This window comes from Ambystoma mexicanum, chromosome 11 (assembly GCF_040938575.1).
Source record: "Ambystoma mexicanum isolate Mex_15411 chromosome 11, UKY_AmexF1_1, whole genome shotgun sequence".
NCBI classification, from domain to species: Eukaryota; Metazoa; Chordata; class Amphibia; order Caudata; family Ambystomatidae; genus Ambystoma; species Ambystoma mexicanum.
In genome coordinates this window covers 753689083-753709154 of record NC_090934.1, presented here as the reverse complement: position 1 = coordinate 753709154, position 20072 = coordinate 753689083, and the positions used below count along the sequence as shown (strand labels likewise).

Sequence of the window (20072 nt, the reverse complement as noted above, 5' to 3'; positions counted from 1 at the left end):
AGTTTTTCTTTATACGCATTCTGTTAACATGGCTACCCAGTTTAGTGGGAAAGACTATGAGAATACCTGAGTTTTTATTCAGGCCACAGAAACCTTTGGACGAAGAGAGGGCGGGGGACAGACTATTCCCTTAGGTGATTGGCTGGCTGGCTGGCTGGCTGTCCTTGCAGGACTGCCACCGGGCTGTGTGAGTGACAGCTAGGCTGCGAATGAATGGGAGAATCCTGCATAAAAGGAGAGGTCTCATGGACAGAAGGCAGAGTCCAGCACTGGACAAAGAATGCGAAGAAGGACACTGGAAGAAACGCTTGCTGGACTGTTGGTTTGCCCGGTGAAGCTCTGCTGCAGTGCTGAAGCTCCAAATCTCCTTATCGACTAGAGAATCCCAGAACGGACAACTTCTTCCCTTGGGTTGGTGGGACCAACGGACCCCAAGACTATCTTGACTGGAACCCCTCTCCTTGCTGGCTGTACTTTCTTGCTGCTGCTGGAACCGAGTGCCAGGGGTCCGAAAAACCAGAAACAAGTGCATAGTCTTTAAGCCGGTCCCGAGCTCCAGGAAGATCCTCAGGACCCTCTCGAAGCGGGACGACCCAAGCCTGAGCCACTTCAGCAGGGTGCTAGACCCCAGAAGCAAGGGGAGCGCATACAGTGTCTAAGAACCACAGTGGTGCTGTTGACCGGTAGCTGAAACCCTGAAGTGCTGCTGATTTGGAAAGAGCCCATTGCTGCCGCCGACCTTCAAACCACAGTGCAGCAGTCACCAGACATCCTCCATCTTGTCCCCACGACTGAGGCCCAGGATCTGCAGGACTGCAACAGGTACAGAAGCCAGCTGGAACCTCTTCTTCAAACCTAAGGTACTGTCTTAAAGGGGTACCTACCTTTTTAGTTTGTAGCTTGTCTGTCTCACTGGGGACTTAAAGAAGCTGCTTTTTCTGCGGAGTTGCTTGCAGCTTTGCTTTCACAAGCCTTTCAGCTTGTGGCCCAACAGTGATTCTTTTATACACACACTCTATATAACACTGCAAGATTTGTGTGCTATCTACATGAAGTGCCTCATCTCCCCTAGAGTTTGTTCAATTGACATTCTGTTCTGGCTCCCTTCAAACTCTTCTGACCCATTGACTTTGTGTTTACTGTCCCTCATAGGCCGTACATACGTTACTTTTTTTGCTGGGAAAGGGTTAACCTATACTACTTTGGGGGATTGCGAAGTACTTAACTGTTCAGAGAACCTGCTGACCTTTGTTTCCTTCCCTAACCTTTGCCCTAATCACAAACTCAGTATTGCATTTAGTTGTCATAAGTGATATATCAATGTCTACAGTGTCCTAGCATTTGAAGTCGCCTCAGGGTGTAGGAAGTGTCTGTGTGCCATCCCAAAAGGGTATCAACTTATTTAACTTGGATCTGACGAAGTGTATTTGAAGTGTATTTTATTGTTGCACCTTTTCCTTTATAAAGAAATCTTATTTTAAAACTGACTGTTCAATGAATACTTATTTTACTAGACAACCTTGAGTATGTGTTATTTGGATACTTGTAACTGTGAATGTATGTCTACAGCTCAGTTACCCCTCTTGAGATAAGTCTGGCTGCTCAATCACTCTACCAACTTGTGCAGTTCAGACCTATATCAATAGTTGGGTATCTATTGTCAAGAGGATAAGGCTGGTGTAATCTTCCACGGGGTTACTACATACAATAGCTTAACACCGGTTTAATCTTTTCCTTCCTTTAATCTTCCCTTTATGCAACCTCAGAATCTGCAAAGTAGAACTAGTGATATATATAAATGCCATTACTGTCCTTGTGAATGAAGTCCCCCCTGGGTGTAGAAAGTGTGTAAAAAGCATCTCTAAAAGAGTATCCACTAAACTTGTGCTGATTCTGGAAAAGTATTTTAAAGTATATTTGATTGTTAGATACCTTGCCCTTTTTAAAGAGTGCTTATTTTAAAAATCGATGTTCAATAAATAACTGAAACCTTGAGTGTAAGTTTTACAATTACCTCTCTTGAGATAGGCCTGGCATCTCAGTCACACTACCAACTTGTGTAGTACAGACCTATACCAAAAGGTGGGCTACCTAATACCAAGCAGTTAAGTGTTGTGTAGTCTGTTACTTCATCAATTCTTGCCAAACCGTCACATGCATGCTTCTAAACAAATTGGTTCAATGTGAGAGCTGCAACCCTACTTCAAGGCTATTAACTGTGTTGCAGTAAATATTCTGGAAGAAAAATTGAAGAAATGTACATGCAAATGGTCTTTGCTTACAAAACGTGCATGAAAGGCAAGAAGGGAAATATATTTAATGTTAATGAATTTCTTTTGTGTCCAGATATGATAATCTTGTTTTCTGTCTCCTTAGCGGAAGTGCGGTTAGGTATGGGTCACTGCTTTGTAAAACTGAATAAGTTGGATAAAGCTCGTCTGGCTTTTGGCAGGGCCCTCGAACTTAATTCGAAGTGTGTAGGAGCCTTGGTTGGATTGGCTGTACTGGAACTCAACAACAAAGAGGTAGGTGTAGAGATTGTTTTTTGTATGTTGCATTTAATGAAATGTTGGTTTGCAGCAATTGTGAATGTCTTTTTTTTTATTTATTTATTTTTTATTTTTTTTACTAAAAAGTGGTAATGGTACTGATATGCGCCACATTTCATAAATATTGTTGTTTTTTAATGTTTTTCTTTTTAGGATGGATATCTAGAATCTGGACTGGTGGGCAGATTTTAGGAGGCAACCCTAGTTGTAATGAACAGGGAACTATGAGAGGTTAACCAACACCCAATCAACCTAAACGTAGAGAGCAGTCCATGCTATTCTCAGGACAGTGCAAGTGGGGTCAGGGGCCCTTAATGAGTCCACATAATGATGCACAATAATTCAGTTCAGACAGGCATGTATAAAAATACAATATTTATTCTAGCAGGTGATATTATCGCACAATACTTGATAATAAAGAAATCTTCATCTTCAGCATGGTGTCTGCCATGGATTCACATGCTCGTGAATATTCCCCGTCAGGCTGGGAATCCTCGGTAAAGAAATACATCGGTTTAATTTCTGAACTGTCTTTCTCCTAATAACCAATCACTAAGCTCTGGGTCATGCTGCCCCCAGCCAATGATTGCCCTCTACCTAAGCCCCTCCTCTGGCAGCCATCTTCAGATTTTTACTGCACGTTAAAGTGTAGGGAGTCCTAGTGTTCATCATCTCTTGAGCTTTTACTGCGTTTTTTGCATTTTTTGACAGTTTGCTCTATTTTTCAGTCATTTGGGCCTTGTGCTCCATCGATCAACCTCTGATTAACAGGGGACTCCTTTTTGGATTCTTCAGCGCCCCTGAAGGGTGGATTTCGTTGAGTTTCTTCACAGAGGCTTCCAGAAGATTCTCAGACCTACGCTGCGTGGGCCATGTCTGGGGAGAAGGATTCAGCTCCCCTGTTCAAGATCTGCTCCTGCTACGGCTCGCAGAATGTCTTCTCGGACTACAAGCATTCCGAATGTTTTTACTGCCTGTATCCAGCGAAAAAGGAAGAAGCGACTACCATCAAGGCCGCCAACTGTTACGCTCACCTGGCTCCCACAGAGGCGTCGATCTGAACTGGACAGCTGCGGTCTCCACCAATGTTACGCGTAGGGCCGAGATGACGGACTGGACTGGCCCACCTAGCTTCGTTTGCTTGGCCCGTAGGAATATTCTTCTGCAAATGGAGAAAGGGAATTAACCACCCGTGGAATTGAGTGTAAATCCCCCACCCCCGCTGTTCTCCCCACTGATCACCTTTGATGTCCCCTCTTATAGTCTCAACTGATGGTTTGAAAAGATGAGCTCTCCATTTTGCATTGAGCGCAGGGGCGCGTTGATAACCAGTTGCTTCACTGGCTCGAAGGACTTGGTGAGTTCCAGAACAATATTGACTCCGAAAAGTATGTAGTTCGTAAGTGTTCAAATGCCTGACTTTCACTCTTGTCCGATTCCTTGCAGATTGCAGCTTGACCCTAGTGAAGAGTTCCTCGTGGCAACCGGTAATATTCTGGTAAACTTTTGTATTTCCAACACAGTTTGATAAATAATGTCAATATGTAACCTGTTGCTTTCTCCCTTATTCAGGCGCTGAGAGACAGTATGAAGTCTCGGGGAATAATACCTCCGGCGGTAAAATCAGGTAAGTCTATTGTGGGAGGAGGGTTCCCCTTGATAGTCCCTTTGTTTCACCTTGCTGTCCTTTTGTTTCCCCTTAGGGGCCAGGGTTCGGCGAAGATGCTGCGCCGACCCGTGAAGAGGAATAGTACCCCCGGTGGTAAAATCAGGTAAGTCTATGGGGGGGTAACTAATATTCCTCTGCGTATTCCCTTAGCTCACCTTGCTGTTCTTGTCTACTCCTTAGGTGCCGGAATGCGGCAGGAACATGCAGGAGGATGCGGTGGAATGTGAAGATGCTGCGAAGGCCAGTGAGTTCAGCGAGGCGCTGCAGCAGGCGAGGTGACGCGCATAAAATAACTTCTTTCTTCCAGCTCGAAGGCACGATGGATCGGGAATTCAGGTAAGGATCAAAGGTATTGCTCTTGTTCTAACCTTTTCGCCTTCTTTCTCCCTTTTTCTAGGAGCTCCAAACTCGAGGCGGGCGTGTTAGAAGACTGGATGCAGACTTGCAGGCACAGTGAGCGTTACGCTGCTGGATGCAGAATAACGCAAAGCGTGTGCTGCTATTTGGGTGTGGTTTAAATGGCCTCCAAAGTAGTCCCAGGTAAGTATTCCTCCCCAGCCCCGCCCGAGTAAAAAAATAGTCCCTAGGTAAAGTAGTCCCTTCCAAGCCTCATTTGGCTTGGAGCTCTTGCAGCATGGTCTGCATCAGGTAAGCTTGCAGCATGGTCTGCATCAGGTAAGTTCTACTCTGAGACTGGCGCCTATGGTGCCAGGACTGACTCGCCACGAGCCTGGCGCCATAGGCGCCAGGACCGCACCCAAACAGCCCCTAGAAGGGGTTTTTGGGCTTGCTCAAAATAACTTGATGCCTGCTTCCGGGGTTGCTGGACCTGGTCTGGATCCCTGGGGGGTAGGCATCATGACACCAATGCCCTCGCCATCGTGGCTCATTACGACCAGGAGTTGTGGTTCAAGATCACTCTCATCCTGGACTTCATTCCCGACGACAAGAGGTCGGAAGCTTTGGAGATTCTACAGGAAAACGAGGTGGCGTCGGACCACACCATCACGGTGGCCATGGACATCGCCGACGCAGGGTTCCGCCAGATGGGCAACCGCATTTGCCTTCGTCATTGTGGCTGGCTCAAGGCCACCAACATTCTGCAAGGCGTTCAGTCGAAGGTGCTGGACATGCCCTTCGATGGGGACAATTAGTTCGGGAAGTCTGTGGATGATTCTCTCCAAGCCATAAAATCAAACACTGAGACGGTGCATGCTTTGGAAACTCTTCAGCAATGGAAGCCGTCCTTTCAGACCTCAGGCGTCAAGTTCCAAGGATCCTCCTGGTGGGGGTTCCTCTTCTTACCGCCAACACTCCCACTCTTCGGCCCATGAGACCAACAGGGGCAGCTCCAAGACCTTCGTAGGAGGGCGTTGTCGTCACCAGGGCCCCTAAGTCACCCCCGTTGACATTCAACCAGGATTGATCAAGCTGTGGAGTCGGGCCTCCACCCGTGCACCCCGGTGGGAGGCCGGCTGGCGTACTTCATCAGCGTGTCAGGACGACCATCTCCGCCGACCGTTGGGTGCTGGATGCTCCCGCCCACGGACATACCTTGGATTTTCAACAGAAGTGTCTTCAAATACCACTGGTGGCCCAGCAGGAAAACCACGTCCCTCAGCTGTTGCTGGAGGTGCGGGCCATGCTAAGGAAAGGCGCAATAGAGCTTGTCCCGAAGAGGCTCTGGGACTCGAGTTTACTCAAGGTACTTTCTCGTCAGAAAGAAGACCGGGGGCTGGAGGCCCATCCGCGACCTTCATCGACTGAACAAATATATCAATTCCCCAAAATTCCGGATGGTTACTCTTCAGCACGTGCTCAGATACCTGGAAGATGGGGGAAGGGGGGGGGCGCTTCCTGTCGTCGTTCGACTTAGAGGATGCATTCTTCCACATCCCCATTCACAAAGAACACTGCAAGTTCCTGCGTTTCGTGGTGCAAGAGAAGCATTACCACCAATTCAAGGCCCGTCTCTTCAGATTGAAGTCAGGGGTATTCACCAAGTGCCTGGCACCAGTGGCGGCGCTGCTGCAAATTTGGAATTTGAAACTTCTGTACCCTCTCTTGTGCTGCTTCCCCTCTTCCTTTTGAGTTGCCCCAGAATCCTTAAGAGTGGCCCTGTTGACTACCCGTAAGTCAGCAACTTGTGCTAGTTTCTTAGGATCAAGTTCCTTAAAGTCAGCCAAATGCTGTCTCAGCTCAGGAGAGCAGGCATACACAATATACAGGTTTCTCATTCCTTCAAAGGGGTTTACGCTGTGACCATAGCCCAGCCATCGAAAGTCTCTCTCCTTCTCTCCTTCTCTCCTTCTCTCCTTCACACACCCACCCCTCCCAACACCCAGGTAGTCCAATGGGTACCATCAGTCTTTTTAAGGCTTCTAAATCTTTTTGAGAAGGAGTCTTCCCTCATCTGGCTATTAATTCCAGCTTCACTAGCTCCTTTTAGTTATGGAGTCTAACCAACTCCATAGGCATCACCTTTTTCATTTGTGTCAAACAGCACCCTCCGTGCAGGGGCACAGGGAAACCTTTCAGGCTTAAATACCTTCTCTGGGATAAACTACTGTTTCCCAAAGTAAGTAAAGTGAAATTGACTTTACTAGTCTTTTTGTTAGGCAGAGTTTGTATGCAGTACCTTTTGGGACCACTACACACAACTAAGACTACAGATGTAAACAAATCCAACCTTTGGTATAAGTCTGTACCACACAGTTTTTGGTAGCGGGCTAAGCAGTGTCATGATGCCCGCTCCCGGGGAGCCGGTTCAAGCCCGGTGTCCCCGAAAGCGGACATCCAGTCCCCAAGGAAGGACCCAGCAACCCCATATAGGGGCCCTTTGGACAGTGTCCTGGCGCCTATGTCGACAGCCTCATAAAACATCAGTCCTGGCGCCATAGGCGCCAGGCTCATTATGGGAATGCTTGGGTGCACTTACCTGATGCAGACCATGCTGCAGGATCCCGGCCTCCTTGAGGCCTGAAAGGAACTACTTTACCTGTGGGACTAATTTACCATCCTGGCGTTGTCGTGGAAGGATACATACCTGGAACTCCTAAGGTTATTTAAACCCCACCTGAACAGCCACACGTGCTTCGCGTTGTTCTGCATCTAGCAGCTGGACGCTCACCGTGTCTGCTCCTGCATCCTGACTTCTGCCACGCCTGCCAGCGTCCTGGATTTACCTGCAAAGGAAGAGAAGAAGAGAACAGAAGAAGGAAAAGTCCTTACCTGCTAAATCCGCATCCCGGAGACATCTCGCCGACAATCCTGAAAAGGAACACTTTAATTTAAAAGCTCATCACGTCGATCGCTGCAGCGCCGCATTCCACTCACCTTTACAGGGTGCCTCCATGTTCAGCAGCGATCATCCGGATTCGCAGTCGCGCCCCAGCGCCTAGGGAGAAAAACACCAGAACAAAAGGTGAGAGAGAGAAGGGAATAAGGAAAGCTAAATCTCCATGTTAAGGCTTACCTGTTGATTCATTCCCTCTTCATTTCGGGTCCGCTGGCATTTCCGGCCCCCGGCCCCTAAGGGGAAAAAGAGACATCAGCGTTAATGAGCAAATGAAAAGACATTACCAAAAAACGCTCATTAAAGACTTACCTGATTTCTACAAGGATTTCACTGCCCATCTCGGGTCGGTGCCTGTTCCCCGGCTTTCCGTACCCCGGCCCCTATGGGGAAAAAGACACTAGCATTAGTACATTAATGCATGGACACAAGGGGAACCTCTTATCAAAAAACTTACCTGGAAGCCAAGCAAGTTTGGTTCTCACCAATCCGAAACTCCAGTGAAGTAACTGGATACCAACGCGCCCCTGCATCAGAAGCAGGATGGAGAGCTCGTCCTTCCAGACCCTAAGGTGAGACGCTACGAGAAATCACAGAAGGGTTTCAAGGAGGGTGAGAGGGGAAAGTGGGAGGCCAATTGCATTACCCCGCAGACAGTTAATCCCCTATTTTCGCCTACAGAAGGATACTTCTGCGAGCCAGACAAGCCAGATTTGGGGGCCCGGTCCAGTCCCTCTTCCGAACCCTGCGCATCACCTTAGAAGAGGTCACAGCAGCGCGAACCAGGCCAGCTCCTCCGTGGGAGTCAGGTGAGCGTAAGAAGCAGCCATGCTTATATCAAGAGGGAATGTGAGCTTGTTAAGGGTGTTGCAAAAAGGTCTACAATGTAGACACTTATACTCAAGGTTTCTTGTTAAAAACACATATTAATTTATTACACAATCATTTATAAAGTATTCACTAAATGAGGCAACCAATATCGCACACAAATTATACTACAATACTGATTACGAAGCAGTTGAGCTCCCTTGAAGTTGGAGCAAAATAGCATTGAAGTAGGAGCAAAAAGGCATAAGTTGATACAACTAATACTAGTTACTCTAAAACAGTGCAAATAGTTTGATTTCACCAGAGGAGTTGATTCAATGCAATAGGTAGGCCAAAGTCAATGGGCTAGTGTCTTGTACAAGTAAGAATGGTTCTGGTATTTAAACGGAAAAGTCTTTGCCACGGTTCTTAGAAGTAGTTCACGGAAGAAAGGTTCATATGTCTGATGACAAGCTGACTAGGCCTGCAAGTTGCCAAAGTTCCACAAACCTTCGCAGTGAGAGGTAAGCGCTCTCGGTTGGGTTTTCACAGTACCTTATTTTGAAGAAAAAGATGCAGCTGAAGACTTCTGTTCCTGGCAGTTCCTGCAGATCTCGCTGTTCCTGAGCCTCAGTCGTGGAGACAAGAGGGAGGACGTCGGGACTCCTGCACAAGGACGGTTCACAAAGCTGGCAAATTGGCAAATCTTTAATTCCGGTTGCTGTTCTTCAAGCACACAAGCTGGTGTCCTTCCCCCTGGTTAATCCTATCCAGCATCGAGAATGGTATTCAGGTGGCTTACGAGTTGATTGGTCCTACCAACTCAAAGGAAGAAGTCGTCCTTGAAGTGCTTTTCTCTCGAGGTGAACTTGGCGATTTGGACCTGCAGCAGGGCTCCACCAGGCAAACCAACGGCCCAGTAGTTGCAGCAGCTGTCCTCTTCCAGCTCGTCTTCAATTCTTTCGTTCCAGTGGTTGACTCTGCCTTCCAAGCCAAGAGACTCGCCTTTTTAAACAGTTTTCTCCCATTCATTCCATTCTAGCTGCCACTCACCCAGCTGGGTGGCTGTCCTTGCCGGACAGTCAGCCAGCCAATCACACCAGAGTGGATTTGGGTCTCCTATGAGACTAAGCACAGGGAGTTTCAGGCACCTCCCTCACTTCCTGCCCACCCCAGTGACTCCGGCGCCAGAGGCGGTCTTCAGTCCTGAAGCCCGCCAAAGGCATAGAAACAAAGGGACCAAACCTAATTTGCCACGCAGAGACAAACTCTAGAAGGACCTTTCCAAAAAGAAATGGCAAAAAAAGACCGGGACCTGTTTAATCGAAGTGGGCTTAGGTGCCATCTTGAATAACATGGCGCCTGTGATTTAACGCTACCGGTGTTCACGGTTGGGAAAAATCATGGTAGTTTGTTGTAAAACCACTGCCACCAGCCATTTTGATAGGAAAGGGTAGCATTTGACTGCTACTTGAGTTTCTAGACACAGGGGATACTAGGTAACCCCTCCAGCACTCTATTGTAAGATAGTGTGTGCTGGGTCTAGAAATTTAAAAAGACTAGTAGTCAATTTAACTTTATATTCTCTGGGAAACCGTAGTCTATCCCAGAGAAGGTATTTAAACCTTGGGATAGCCTAGAAAGGCTTCCCTGTGTTACTGCACTGAGGGTGCTGTGTAACACACATGAAAAGATGATGGCAATGGAGTTGTCTAAAACTCCATACTCAAAGAACACAAGAATAAAACACACATCAAAATAAATGAGAGCGTGGGAAAAAAGGCTCGCACTCTCCAGGTAAAAAAAATCAAGTCCTCAAAATCCAGCAAACTTGCTGGTGGTCTCTAAGGTGAAGGGAATTGGCACATTAATGAGAATTCTCCCTAACAACACTTTTAAATTCCTAGACCCAGCACACCCTATCTTACAATAGAGTGCTGGAGGGATTACTTAGTATCCCCTGTGTCTAGATACTCGTGTAGAATTCAAATTCTACCCTTTACTCTCAGAATGGCTGGTGGCAGTGGTTTTACAACAAACTACCATGATTTTTCCAGACCGTGAACTATTCGTAGCTCCGGTAACCGCGGGAGTCCTGTTTTTCAAGATGCACTGAAGCCTCTTTTGTTAAAACAGGTCCCGGTCTTCTTTTTACGCCATTGCTTTGTGGAAAGGTCCTTCTAGAGGTTTTCTCTGTTCGCCAAACCAAGTTTGGTCTCTTTGTTCAATGGCCTTTGGCGGGCTTCAGGAGTGAAAGCTGCCTCTGGCGTCAGTGTCTGGGGTAGGAAGGAAGTGTGGGAGGTGTCCGAAACTCCCTGTGGAAGTGTGGGAGGTGTCCGAAAAAGAGCTTGAAGAGGACAGCTGCTGTAACTCCTGGATTGTTGGTTTGCCCGTTAAAGCCCTGCTGCAGGTCCGAAACGCCAAGTTCGCATAGACTGAGAAGCCCTGCAAGGACGACTTCTCCCTTTGAGTTGGTAGGACCAATCAACTCCCAAGTAAGCCACCTGGACACCCATCTCGGAGCTGGTTGCATTTCCTCAGAGTGCTGCAGGAAACCATAGAGCCAGGGAGAGGGACACCAGATTGTGTGCGTTACTTGTAAGCTCGCCTAAAGCGTTTGGAAGATCCTCCGGACACCCACGACATCGCTGAGGGGGGTCAGAATTGGTCGGTGCGGAGTGTGGGACCTCAGAAGCAAGGACATTCCACCTTGACAGCCAAGACCTGCGTTGTTACCAGTGCGGTAGCTGAAACGCGAAACAGCCACTGAAATTGAAGTTTGCCAGTTGCGATCTTTTGATCGTCGCAGTGCAGGGTCCCCCAACGTCCTCCCTCCTGTACCCACGACTGCGGCCCATGAAAAGCGAGATCTGCAGGAACTGTCAGGAACAGAAGTCTTCAGCTGCATCTTTTTTTTCATTGAAAGGTACTGTAAAACAAGACTGAGAGAACTTGCCTCTCACAGTGAAAGTGCTTGAAACATTTGCAACTCACAGGCCTAATCAGCTTGTGACCCAACATATCTTCTTTTTACAAACTACTTGCAAGAACTTGTGCAGAGACTTTTCCTTTTACTTTCCAGAACTGCTTTATCCTATCCAAGACTTTAGCCCATTGACTTTGGCCTAGCCCATTAAATTGAATTGACTCTTCCGGTGAACTCAAAGTATTTGCAATGTAACCTTTTATGTTCTGATAACCTTTGCCTTTTACTCCTCTTGAAAGTATTCTCAATGCCAACAGTAAGATATTAATGTCCACAACACCCTTGTTAATAAAGTTACCTGTAGGTGTAAGTTGTCTGTGGGCCATCCCAAAAGGGTCTTGTCTGATCCAGAAACTCGGTGTATTGTATTTAAGTATATTTGCGTGTTACTATATGATAGCATCCTTCTAATGAAGGTTTTATAACTGACTGATAGATAAATTAATAAGCATTGATCCAAGAAACCTTGAGTGTAAGAGTTTATTTGAACACCTGTGATTGTAGACCTCTGTGTAACATCATTACTGCTCACATTCCCCTCTTGAGATACGCCTGGCTGCACCACATGCTACCAAAACTGTGTAGTACAGACTTATACCAAAGGTTGGTTTGCTTACACCTGTAGTCATAGTTGTGTAGTGTTCCCAGAGGGAACTGCATACAAACTTTGCCTAACATGGGTGAATTCTAATGTACCTAGCCAATCCAAAACATCAAGGTTAGGCCTGTATATACTCACAGCCTCTTTTGGTAAGTGAGGTCTCTTTGGACTAGTAGACCGAGAAGACCCTGAAAAGGAAGCAGAGTCATCTCATGTTCATGCTGCATTTCTTTTTTCTGAGTCTCATCTATTTTTCTTTGTCCTCGGAACACTTCACTTTTTTGAATTCTAGTTCCAATCTCATTCTTTCAAGAGATATTCAGCACTTAAGTTATGACCTAGTGGGGCCACCGTAGGAAAGGTGATTAAGGTACATCAGGCAATTGGGACTCATGCAGATGTGAGCTAAACTCTAAACTAACATCATTTTCTTCCAGATCAGTCTGGGGAGTAGGAGATACAGAGCTACTTCCCAATTGTTGATTTAACAACTTAGTAATAAATTCACTCTTCCTTCCTTTTAAACTCAGCCCCCTGTTTCTACACACAACTTTTGACTGATCAAAGGTAAGTGCAGTTAGGGCTGCTTCATTAAAGTTATCCATGCTAGACATTGTTACAAGTTATACTTTTTGGTGGAGCTAGCCTTGTGGTTGGTTTATTTGGACACAAGTAGAACCAATAGTCAATGTAACCACTCTACACCAATCAAACCGTCGGCCACCAGTGTTTGGTAAGAATTAGTGCAGTCCAACTGGCGTGGGACTTCACAAGACTGATCTGCTTGGTATTAGGTAACCCACCTTTTAATATAGGCCTGTAGTTCACAAGTTGGTAGTGTGTCTGAGCAGCCAGGCTTATTTTAAGAGGGGGTTATGTAAGATGGACTTCTCTTAATGTTTACTCACTCTGGAGTAAAATATTAAAAGCTCTGAATCCAGCAAAATACCTGGGTGTAAATGAAAAGTTAGATGAAAAGTTGAGAGATTTTGATAGGCATGATGTACTGATTTAATTTGTTTTTAAATAAAATTAAAGCTTTGTCCCGAGCCATCATTTATTTTTCAACCTCTGGTGTTTGTGCTCTCAGGGCAAATCAAATGTATGTACAGTGATCACTGTTTTTAAGTCTATATTCATGTAAAATGCACTTTGACAATTGACTGTGCATTTTACATGAATTATATGAAATCCCAATGTAATCATTATAGTAATGATTTACATTGGGATTTCATAGAGGATGGACAATCTGTATAATTTGTTTATATTTTAAATGGGTTTGATTATCTGTATTTTTTAAAATAGAGCCTCTGTGCCACCCTGTGTATTTCTTGTCTCTGGTAGATAGGCTGTAGGGAATTGATTTTGTTAAATTGGCGTATTCAGGCTTCAGTAAAAGTTCAACAAAAATTGTGTACACCTGAGATTTGGGGTTGATGATTCTCCCGAACTTTGTTGCCTGATTAAAACATCCTGCAATAACTATAGGCCAAAATCTCTCACATCCACATTTGGAGGTTAGAAATAAAACTACCCAGCCTTGAAAGTGGTTCTTGTTTTGTGTGTCCAGAAAGATATAAACCCAGAACCCCTCTGTTGGCAGCTGTGGGATAAGGGAAAAGTAAACCTGCTGCTGGTAAAACCCGAAGTAAACTCAGAACCACAGAAAGGAAGTTTTGTGAGGAGGACTGCTGGGACTAGGGTTACTTGTTCAAGAAACTGGGAACAAAAACAGAAACATTGTGTGAAAGGCTGAGACTTTGATAAAGTTGATTAAATCATTGAGTGCAAATGCTGATCAGAACTTAAATGTACTCCACTAAAAATGTATAAATCAAGGTTAATCAAACTGTTAGTGTTCTTGACATGCACACTGTAATGCCAGGAGGTTGAGAGAACTGGCATACAGTGTATACACATGGCAAGCTCACAGCATTGTCTTATGCTGGTCACGCACTACGCAGCCATTTGGTGGCAATGTCCACTTAATGATGGAAGTGCTTGCCTTGTCATGCAAGAACCTGAGCATATTGTGGAAATGCCTGCCAAATGATGGACATATCATTGTAACAAACATTTTCTTAATCCAGATGTTTAGTCTTTTTTTGTTTTGCTTTACTTTTTACTTTTGATATTGGTTTGCTTTGATTTTTAATTGTTCTAATTCTATTAGCCAAATATTTATTAATTCTCCATTCATTTTTCTAGGCGGATTCCATCAAAAATGGTGTACAACTTCTCTCTAGAGCATACACAATCGATCCTAGTAACCCAATGGTGCTAAATCACTTGGCAAATCACTTTTTCTTTAAAAAGGTAAGATTATTATTTAATTTGTTATGGAAACAATGCGTGATCAAAGTTTTGTAATATAGGCTCCTTACCGATCAATGCTGATATTGTAATTAATCGGGTCTGCTTACTTATTTCACTTCTTGTTACATCTTTTTGAATCAATACCATACACTATGCCCCATTACATTTCTTGATTGTTTTACTTGGCACATCACCTTACAGTGTGGTGCAGCAGGGGTACTGTTCGGTATGAATTTGTAGAGTCCAACTGGTGTGGGACTTTACAAGACTTTTCTCTTGGTATTGGGTAACACACCTTTTAATATAGGCTCGTATTACACAAGTTGGCAGTGTGACTGAGCAGCCAGGCGTATCTTAAGATGGGTAACGTGAGCTGTACAATGACATCAGTAAATACAGATATCAAAGTATACACTTACACACTTAGTCATAATATAAATATTTATATATACTCAAGGATACTTAAACAGTCTTTAAAAAGCAGCAACCAATAGTAACATCAACAAAGTTAGGATTCAATTCAACAAAAGCAATAAAGCAGGTGAGTAACTTTTCATATGTTAAACATATTCCAGCACATTGAGTGGCATCATGTGAGGTCAGTAATAACACTTATTTGTGATCACCATTGCAATATTGAGTTATAAGCAGGGAAAAGTTATAGTTGGATCAGAACATACTTTGAAAAACAGTTAGATTTTCCCAGAGGGATGTAGTTCGTCTTTTATCTGGAAACATAAGCCTTTAGACTGTAAGTGTGATAGACACTCGTGGCCTCCTTGGGGTTGCCCAAGTCCACTAAATAATTGACCTCGAAGGCTTGCCTAAAACCTTCAAGGGTCCAAGCCACTTGTCCTGTAAGTCCCTCTGCCATGTAGGCACTATAACCTTTACTAACTGGTCTGGAATGAACTCTCCACCATGTTGGCCTTCTGGTCTTGCCAACACTTGACCAGCTTTCAGGTTTTCAGAAGCTTCTGTCATCAGTGCCACCCTCATTCTGAGGCCTAGCACATAGTCAGTGACTCTCACTGGCTGTAGGGAAGGAGCACTCTCCAAACCTTCCTTGACAGGGCCAAAGGGTCTCTGACTGGATGCCCATAAAGAAATTCAAAGGGGCTAAAACCAACCTCAGCTTGAGGGGCTTCTCTATAAGCAAAGAGAAAGCATGGCAATAGAAGGTTGTTGGGGAGAATTTTCAGTTTAGTGCCAAATTCCTCCAGACTTGGAGACCCCCAGCTCTTTTCTGCTGAACTTTGGGACTTTGTACTTTTAATTCTATGTGTTTCTTTTGGTTGTGGAGTCTGACAAACTCCTAGGCATCACCTCATTACATTGTCACACAGCAACTTCAGTGCAGTGAAACAGGGAAGTCTTTTAGATTTCCCAAGGTTTAAATACCTTCACTTGGGTAAACTCCTGTTTCCAAGAGCAGTTTAGTGAAATTGACTTCCCTTACATTGTAACTTTCTAGACCCAGCACACACTATCTTACAATGGGGTGCTGGAGGGATTACTTAGTGTCTCCTTTGTCTAGCTTCTCATGTAACATTTTTTTGTTACCCTTTCCTCCTCGATGAATGGCTGGTGGCAGTGGTTCACTTTTAACTACTGTGGTGTGCATTTACTGCGGGCTGCATTTGCAGCTGCAGTAAAGCACCCAAGGGTGACATTTTTGTCAAAATGGCCTCGGTTTTCTTTTTGTGCCATTTCATTGTGGAAAGGTCCTTCTTGAGATTTACTCTGCGTGTTAAGCCAGGTTTGGTCCCTTTGTTTGTTTTGCTTTTGGCGGGATTCACGAGTGAAGACTGCCTCTGGCTCCAGGGTGTCTGGCGGGGACACAAAGCGAGGGAGGTGCCCGAACCTCCCTGTGCTTTGCCTCCTTGGAGACAGGAATGCACTCATGGGTGATTGGCCAGCTGGCTGTGCGGCAAGGACAGCCGCCACCCTGCTGGGTGACTGACAGCTAGGCTGGAATGAATGGGAGAAACCTACATAAAAGGCAAGGCTTTTTGTCTTGGAAGGCAGAGTCGACCACTGGACGAAGGAATACGAAGAAGAACTTGAAGAGGACGCCTGCTGCAACTCCTGGACTGTTGGTTTGCCCGGTGAAGCCAGGGAGAGGAACACCAGATCGTGTGTGTTGCTTTTAAGCTGGCCAAGAGCTCCAGGAAGATCCTCCGGACTCCCAGGTTGCAGGACTGACCGAGCCTGAGCCACCTCAACAGAGTGCTGGACCCCAGATGCAAGGAAAGCCCATCTCGACAGCCAGGAATCAGTGTTGCTTTTTGCAGAATTTGCGAGGATCTGAAACACCAAAGTGCCACAGATTGCCGGTTGTGGTCGGTGACCGTGCCATTGCAGTGCAGGAGTCACAGACGACGTCCTTCTTGCCCCCACGAGTGAGGCACATAAGGATTTGCAGAGCCACAAAGGAACAGAAGCCAGCTGGAACCATTTCTTCTAACCAAAGGTACTGTACAGTCCAAGGGAACATGCCTCTTGTCGTTGTAACCTGACTTGATCTCAGTTGAGGCTTGTCTTGGTTGCTCTGTAGAGTTGCCTACAGCTTCTTTACCTCACAAGCCTCACAGCTTGTGGCCGTACATTGATTTGACTTTTTCTACAAAGACTTCTAAAACATTGTGCAAGACTTTTATTCACCTACAAAAAGTGCTTCATCTCACCTAGACTTTTTCGCAATTGACATTGGCTGGCCTGGATCCCAGAATAACTGTTCTTTCCTCTGACATTGTGTTTTACCTTTCCTTGAAGGAAGGGGTTAACTTACTTTGCATTGGGGGTTCAGAAGTACTTAACTGCTTCAGAATAATTGTGTGATCTCTTGTTTTATTCTATAACCTTCTTTTCTGTGACTTCCTTTTCAGTAGTGCTCTGACTTGGAGAAACGAGAGTGTGTATCTTGGAGTGTATTTGTGTGTTACTATTATATTGCCCCTTCTGAAGAAGGCTTCTTCAAACTGACTGTTAAATTAATAATTATTTAATCAAGAAACCTTGTACGTGTTTATTTGGAAACTTGTTACTGTGAATCTGTGTAACTCCGCTACTGCACACTTTGACCCCTCTTGAGATAAGCCTGGCTGCTCAGCCAAACTACCAACCTGTGTAGTTCAGACTTACACCAAAGGTTGGGTCCCTATTGCCAGGAGGAAATGGTTGTTGTAGTGCACCCAAAGCGTACTGCTCCAAATCTTACCTACCAAGCTCCTACAGAACTTATCTAGCCAGTAGAAGTGCATAGATCGCTGGTCCTCTTGAAACTCAAGTGACCAGCCAGAGTGATCTCGTGCCAACTATAGGAATTTTTCTCAGCTCCTGGGGCACTACCAGTCTCCTATAGTCCCCTGGGGTAGATTTAGTAGGTTCACTGTAGAGGCCATCCTCCCAGTACAGCCTATGCTTCCCTGGCTCTTGCCCTTCCAGCTGGGAAGCTGTCTGCTGACGCAGACCTTCTAGAGTGGGACAATCTTTGTCCTCTGCTGAAGTCTGCGCTAGAAGCTCCACCTTGTACAAGTAAAGTCTGCAGCTCAGGATGGTCTTTAGGATCCAGATCTCCAATGCAGGGAAGGTTTTCTTCCAGCTCTGTGTCACCAGTAGTTGTTTTCACAGAATTTGGTTGTTTTCCCACTCAGCAATAGCTGGGGAATGGGTCACTGGGGTGACCTGGGACAGTCCTCTTGGGGTTATTCTTGTTTTGTGAACAGGTTTTGGTTTCGGACCTTTCTTCTTATTAGAGACCCTGGATTTCACCTTGGTCTATTTTCTCTTATTTGAAGTTGAAGGGTGGCCCTCCTGTTTACTGAAGGTATTGGATGCCGCCTCCTCCTCAAACAGAGAGTCTCTTAAGGTTGCCTCTCTGGCTAATCTTGTTTGCTCCTGCTTCTTTTTGCTGGGAGGCCTGGGGGTACTAGACAATACTCCAGGAGCCTTCAAGTGATTCCCCAGCAGGACTCTCCCTGGCATTTCATTCTTTACAATAACTGGGATTCTAACAGTCCTGTTATTCCACTGGATGAGACCTGGCAGAATAGAAACCGTTTGGATAGGGCCTCCTCAAGTTTAGTGGGACCTTTGAGTGCCTTAGCTACATCCTTCGGTTTGAAAAACGTTTGTCAACCACTGTTATGCTTGCTCCAGTGTCTCTAATGGCAGGAGTCTCCTGGCCATGTACAAGAACACTGTCCTTTTAAATTAATCTTTAGTGTTATCTGAAATGGTGTTCTAAACATCCCCATTCTGTTGTTCCCACAGAGCCAGGGACAATAAAGATACACTGGCTTGAACTTCAATGGGGGTCTTCAGCCAGTAGTTGAAAGTGTGCACTTGCCATCTGGTATTCTCCCTCTGGCAGGAAGGCTAAGGAGGCAGTGTGGACCCCTGAAGTTGTACCCTTACATCTGGGATCGCCCTTCACATGATCTACAGACCCACTTACAAAACATTTACCAAATGTTCTCTGAATGGGGGTTTCAAATGGATTGTATCCTCCAACGTATTCATCATCTTTGACATGTAAGGTCCACAGCTGTGATTTGGATAAAACATTTCAGCAGAGGGCGCCCTGCGTCAATGGCGTTGGGTCGATGTCCCTCGAAGGCCTCTGTCGAGGCTGACTTCATCGGATGTTAGAAGTAGCATGCACGGCGCCCGTAGACTCTGTTCCTTTTTTTCAGCAAACGTGTTTTCTTCATAAAACTTGCTGCACCTCGTGGTTACTGTGAATTATGTCTTTGTCTTCTACCCCGACGACCCCGCGGTCTGGCTTCAAGAAGTGTCGGGACTGCGGCTCCAAGATGTCGATTACGGATCTGCATCGTATTTGTCTGTCTGTGGTGCCTCGGCAAGGGCCACGATACGAATGGCTGCTCAGAAGTGCCAGTCGTTGACTGCCAAGGCCTTGCCGGAGAGAAAGGGGAAACCGAAGGTAGGAAAGGGTGTCCAAGCCCCTTAAATGCAAGTCTGCTGGTCTAGAGGTGACTCTCCTCGTCGGAAGAAGTCTAAGCAGGTCTGGTCCTGTGGTGGTTTGCGGCACTCGTCATCGTCGAGGCGTTCAAGGAAGAGGCACCATTGGTCGCCTTCCTCGTCGTCTTCGGCTAACGCCTCCCAGAGAAGGGTCACCTGCCTGACCCAATCATTGACCCCAGCGGAGTGGGATGCTTTCCGGGAAAAGATGTTGCAAATCTTTTAGTCCCAGGGCACAGTTCCACCCCCGCCTTCTCACAAAGCCGGCAGGGAACAGTCTCGGCCCGATACTTGCATGCCTTCGGGCCCGGCTAACCGGCGTGATAAACATAGGGAGCCTTCGAGGCCCCGTTCGGACAAGGCATCGAGAGATCCCGAGGGAATTGCCAGATCGAGGTCACAGTTTTCGTCCGGCTCAGCCGGCGAAGCCCTCAAAATCCTCAAAGCCCTTCGGGTGCGCTTGTCGGGTCTTCGAACCCAGTCAGGCCTTCAAAGCCGTCAACGCCATTGTCAAAGCTGACACATTCTGAGCCATTGCCGCCATCTGTGCCGTTTAGCCCAATTGCCGGTTGTGGTCCCTGCGCCTGTGGACCCTCCGAGGAAGGATACTTCTAAGTCTTTGAAGCCTATAGCTGAGAAAAGGTTTACTCTACTCCCAGGGAAGGACTTTTTAAAGTCCCTCAATGACCTTTATGAGGAGGATGAAAGGTCTGGGGAGGATGATGCGCCTTTTGGGCTCCAGTTTGGGACTCCTAATGTTCCTGACTACCTAATTTCGGAGGAGAGTTGGATGGAGGACCTATGTCAAACTTTGCACGATGCCAGTGGCCTTAACACTTCCACTCCTCTTATTGGGGCCTCAT

General features: G+C 46.1%; 1 protein-coding gene across 1 annotated transcript in view; it reads left to right on the top strand.

The window, feature by feature from the left end:
- Positions 1-20072, top strand: part of CTR9 (CTR9 homolog, Paf1/RNA polymerase II complex component) — an 861351-nt gene that overhangs the window by 221917 nt on the left and 619362 nt on the right. The window contains exons 6-7 of the mRNA XM_069623650.1: positions 2377-2525; positions 14116-14223. Coding sequence (XP_069479751.1) covers positions 2377-2525; positions 14116-14223 — 257 coding nt within the window. The remainder of the gene's footprint in view (positions 1-2376; positions 2526-14115; positions 14224-20072) is intronic.